A 5,595-nucleotide genomic window follows, 5' to 3' on the forward strand; every position below is an offset into this window, starting at 1 on the left:
TTCAGGAGGGTTACACGATCGTGTTAACAAGTTTACACATTATTCGAACTTAATGTATTTGGTTCCAGTTGCTTCCTTCCAAATTTCAGTTTCCTCAAGTGCTTTAACTCCAATTAAGCTCCAAATATACTCCAAGATACCCATTTTTAATTGTTTATTAAACATTAGCTAAAAATGTAAAAATTGTATATTTTTCAAAATATTCACATATTTCGTAGTCTCTTCAAGCGAAATAGGCATTCAACAATAAGACGATATTGTTTTTTCCCGTTTTATGTTTCAGATCAATGCCTATTCAACAATAAGACGATATTGTTTTTTCCCGTTTTATGTTTCAGATCAATGCCTATTCAACAATAAGACAATATTGTTTTTTCCTGTTTTATGTTTCAGATCAATCAGGCCCTACTGGGAAAATTTGAATTTGTCATTGGCTTTTTAATTTCGTGCATAGATGATCACGAAAAACTAGTGCGAAATTAGTTTTTGGGACTATCTATTCATATGGTTTTGTTAGTTTAAATATAAAAGCACTAAAACATCCATTAAATGAGATGAAATGAAATATACATCGTTTATGTTTGAGTTTCAATCCAACCAAAAAGTGTCATTTTGTAAAGCCATTAATTCATACAATTTATTTAGATTAAACGTAGCTTGTCCCAAGTGTTCATATAATCATAATCTTAATCACTGCGTTCAAACATAAAAAATTAATCATTGCAATTTCAAACTATAACAATTAAATAATAAACATAAAACACCCCTTAAGAATGAAATTTATCAAATGAAGTCCTCAATAAAACATAACTCTTAAAATCCACCAATATAAATCTTCCCCCACTTACCTGCATATCAAAAATAATAATAATATTATTATTATTATTATCAAAATAACAATATTTAAAAACAAATTAATACTCAATAAACAAGACAGAAACCATACAATGATGATTTCCCCACAAGTCTTGCTTTCAGCTCATTTGCTACAGCATCAATGAATTCTTCTGTGTTCAAATAATGCTCCCGACTTAGCCTGAACACCATTCATAAATAAAAGTTAGTGAAATTACTTTTTTGCCCCTCTCAATTTAACCATTTTGTCAAAGGGTATTAAAGACATTTTGTCGAGTCACATACTTGGATCCATGAAGAATGAGTGCAAGATCCTTTGTCATCTTCCCAGATTCAACAGTTCCAATACATGCAGCTTCAAGTTTCTCAGTGAACTCAAGAAGCTTAGCATTGTTATCTAATTTTGCCCTGAAAATATAAAATTATTTTTAGTAAAAAAAAATTACTTTTGTCAAAAATAAATAAATAAAATTGAACCTGTGGGCCAGCCCACGGGTCCATGCAAAGATGGAGGCTATGCTGTTTGTGCTGGTTTCCCCTCCCCTTTGGTGAACCCTGTAATGACGTGTCACAGTGCCATGAGCTGCTTCAGCTTCAATAGTCTTTCCATCAGGACACACCTAACAAAATTTTAAAATAAAAAACAATTATTTAAGAAAATTTAAATATTAAATTCGGAAATGGATCAAGAAAATATAAATAATGAAGCATACCAAAACTGATGTCATCAATCCAAGAGATCCGAAACCTGTAAATGCATGAAATTAAATTAAGTCGTGAAACAAAAATCATATTTTAAAAAGGTGACACATATTACTCTTTAACCCTTACTGTGATAGTTTTGTTTTTTAGGGATTAAACCTCAAATTTATTTTTTGCCAGAAAAAGACCTTGTATTTTTTCATTTTTTCCGAAAAAAACCCTCAACTTTATCTTTTTTTCCCCAAAAAAAAACCCTCAACCTTCTAACTACTTCCAAATAAACCCTCAACTTTTTTAGTTTTTATCAAAAAACCTCACATTTTACAAATTTTGTCAGAAAAAATCACCAAAAGGGCATGAAACACAAAATATAATGTCTTTTATGAGATTAACCTTTTCTCTTTCATGCTTATTGTTACTTCTCTATTATGCTTTTTTTTCATGCTTATTGTTACTTCTCTATTATGCTTTATTGTTTGAATATCAACTTTATGCTTTATTGCATGTATATCTGCTTAAAGAATTTTTATCTGTATCCGTGATATATGCTTTATTGTCTGTAACACTATATGTATCCGTGCTTTATGCTTTATTGTATATACGATTTATTTGTACCATTGTTGACCTATGTTTCTAGGTCATCTATAGAAGCAGTCTCTCTAACAGTAAACAGTACACAATACACGGTACACAGTACACAATACACGGTACACAGTACACAGTACACAGACTGCATACAACATCTAAGCTCAGTATGGGATTTGGGTAGATAGAGTGTAATACTACCTTGAGCTAAGAAATCACTTTGAACATCACCATCATAATTTTTGCATGCCCATACATACCCTCCATCACTCTTAAGAGCATAAGCAACCATGTCATCAATAAGACGGTGTTCATACCTACACATGAATCACAATTTAATGAAAATTTTATAAAAAAGAAAATTAAGAAATTGTAAATAAATAGTTGACTATTCTCACCATATCCCAGCAGCTTCAAACTTTGACTTCCAGTTTCTTTCGTAGACTTCTTGAAATATGTCCTTGAATCTTTATTGAAAGAAAACGAAATACATAAATTGGAGATTAAATGTAGATATATAAGTATATAACAGATAGAAATGAAATGTTGCATATATATAGTTTATATACCTTCCATCATATTTCTTGAGGATTGTATTCTTGGTGCTAAGATAAAGTGGCCATTTTTTCAGATAAGCTGTGTTCATTGAGGCCTCAGCAAAAGCACCAATGGACTATTTAAAAGTGTCAACAAAATAAAATATAAATCAGATTTAATAGTGGGCATAACAATATGTTGAAAAAAATTGAAAATTTAAAGGCATACCTCATCAGTGTTGTACATTGACAAAGCTACCCCTCCAGCACCAGTGAAGTTGTAAACCTCCAAGTCTATCTTTTCACCTTCTCCTTCAGGAACTGCAAAAATAAATTAAGACCCTTGTAAAATTTTGACATGAAACAAGAAAATGTTTAAAAATTAACTGATGGTTATATTTTTTTTCCCTTATTAGGGCATTGCATTTTGAATAATCTACCAAATTATAGCACTAAAAACTACATTGCTATAAATAATTGGATACTTTTTTAAAGTACAAAGTTGTAATAAGAAGAAATGAAAGTAGGATGCTATAATAAACAAATCAACAGAAGTACATTGCTATTTCTTGCATTAAACACAGATATTAATGGGGAGAGAAGTAACAAACATACCAAACACCAACTTTAGTTTCCCAGGTCCTTTAATCACTGCATCAGTAGCTTTGTATTGATCACCAAATGCATGTCTTCCAATGCATATAGGCTTTGTCCATCCTGAATATAAACAACAAATATATGAATATAATGCCATGTTATTTAAAAAAGAAATAAAGATAACAAACCATCTTCTAGATTGATAATATTCACCTGGAATTAGCCTAGGGATGTTTTTGCAGAGAATTGGTTCTCTAAAAACCGTGCCTGAAGAAAATGCAAATTTCATGATCACATACATATTGAAAACCATATTTGATGTGCACTTGAGGAATGACACTAACCATTCAAAATATTACGGATTGTGCCATTGGGACTCTTCCACATGCTTTTCAAGGTAAACTCCTTCATACGAGCCTCATCTGTAAATAAGCAATTCAATCATTTTCTCTATACGAAACTGCTATTCATTGCTCTAAAAGTAACAGGATGGATTTATATAATTTACCTGGGGTAATAGTGGCACACTTAATTGCAACATTGTACCTAAAGTTTTATCAAATTAGTCAACAATGTAACAGAAAGAAATCATGAAAAGAAAATAAAAGAGTATTATAATGAATCTAGTGTTGATACAGACGTACTTTAGAGTGGCTTCAGCACTTTCTACTGTAACTTTATCATCAGTAGCATCACGATTAGGAAGGCCAAGGTCATAATACTTTATGTCAAGATCTAGAAAGGGGAAGATGAGCTGAAATATATGAACTACATAAGCAATATGATCCAAATAATCAATAGTCATCTTCAAAACAGTTAAAAAAAACAACCTTTTCTTTGATTGATTGCCAAAAGATACGAGTCATTTCATCTCCTGCATCAAAAATTGAAGCTATAAGTTCAGTGACTACATTCAGGAAATATGAATAACGCATACTAATTACTATCAGTCGTTATTCCTTGAGAACAAAATTTACACTGCAAAACCAGAAGTTTGTATATAAAAGTTATGCTTTTTTTCTGCAAAAGATTAATCAACATAATTCTTTCAATTTAAGACTGTAAAATTCAATAAACGTATTTCCTGCTGAAAAATAGGAGATTAAATAAGGAAGGATTGAGAATTTGAGATCAAAATCAGAAAACAACGTTTAAATATTCAAACAATAAAACCTATAGAGAGAGTATAGACGATCGCTAATCATATCGTTCGATATGATCAATTAACTAACAGAAAACGAACAGCAATTTGATCAATTTAACTTCAGGTAAGCTAAGCTTGAAAGATCGGAGCATCAACAGAGAAGACATAGTTAGAAACAGAAACGAAATCATAGATGTTTGTATGACTCACCGTCCATCTCAACGATGGGATTTTCAACCTTGATCTTGTGGAAAGCCATTTCCTACGGATGATCGGAGATCTGTGGGCCGGCAACAGAAGTGAGAAAGAGCGAGACGAGTGTGAGACAGTGATGGAGAGTTGGTATGGCCAGTGAAGCAAGGGAAAAGTGACCTTTATATAACGGCGGCAGCCTTGATTTGACCCAATTGTATTATGAACTCGATGCCGTTGGAATTTCTTGAATATAACGCCTATTAATGTTATACCATTTACAAAACATAAAAATATATCATGTTATTTGCACCGAATTTGTGTGTTCGGTTGTTCTTCAATGCCACATAAAATATGATCTAGGAACACACAACACCAACCATATAGCTAGGGGGTCGGAAGCAAGGGCGAGTAAAATCGAACACGAAACCGAAAAACTTATAAAAACGAAACCCATAGTTTGGGTTTGTTTTTTTTTTAAACCGAAATATTAAGTTCGGTTTCGGTTTTAAAAAATGTAAAATTTGATAAAAACCAAACTGAACTGATCTTTTATAACATATATTTTTTTTGTTATTTATGTGTACATATATTTATGTATTTCGTAATATAACCCAAAAGGAAGCTTGGTGTGGTTGTAAAGTCGTTAAACAATCAAATATAAGGTCATGAGTTTGTGTTTTCTTGCTCTCGCTGGACAATCAAACATGAGGTTGTGGGTTCGGTTTAAGTTTTTAAAAACCGAATTAATTTGGTTTGGGTTGAGTTTTTTGTCAAGACCGACCCATGCTCACCCATAGTCGGAAGGGAGTGACATATCCAACAAATAATTTAAAAGGTGTCTTTAGCATCAATGAAGTAGAGTTATTTGTTGGAAAATTGGTTTTAACCAGTTTATAAAAATGGATTTTTCTCATTTTTGAATACGAAATTTAAATCCTAAAATATTATTGCAATGAATAAATTGTTATGTGTTTGTATTCT

The 5,595-nt window shown here is 31.6% G+C and overlaps 1 protein-coding gene across 1 annotated transcript; it reads right to left on the reverse strand.

Moving 5' to 3' along the window:
* Positions 1 to 610: 610 nt before the first annotated feature.
* On the reverse strand, positions 611 to 4,822 carry LOC145087178 (isocitrate dehydrogenase [NADP]). The gene is made up of 16 exons (XM_079025091.1): positions 4,630 to 4,822; positions 4,106 to 4,149; positions 3,920 to 4,029; positions 3,784 to 3,821; positions 3,620 to 3,697; positions 3,489 to 3,542; positions 3,294 to 3,395; positions 2,908 to 2,999; positions 2,712 to 2,815; positions 2,541 to 2,609; positions 2,344 to 2,459; positions 1,569 to 1,603; positions 1,333 to 1,475; positions 1,141 to 1,263; positions 947 to 1,036; positions 611 to 848 (listed from the first exon to the last, which is right to left on the reverse strand). Exons 1-16 carry the CDS (start codon positions 4,676 to 4,678, stop codon positions 845 to 847), a joined length of 1,251 nt encoding a protein of 416 aa, XP_078881217.1. The 5' UTR covers positions 4,679 to 4,822; the 3' UTR covers positions 611 to 844.
* Between the last annotated feature and the right edge of the window lie 773 nt (positions 4,823 to 5,595).

The sequence above is a fragment of the Lactuca serriola genome, chromosome 2 (assembly GCF_051521515.1).
Source record: "Lactuca serriola cultivar US96UC23 chromosome 2, Lser_US96UC23_V15, whole genome shotgun sequence".
Classification (NCBI taxonomy): domain Eukaryota; kingdom Viridiplantae; phylum Streptophyta; class Magnoliopsida; order Asterales; family Asteraceae; genus Lactuca; species Lactuca serriola.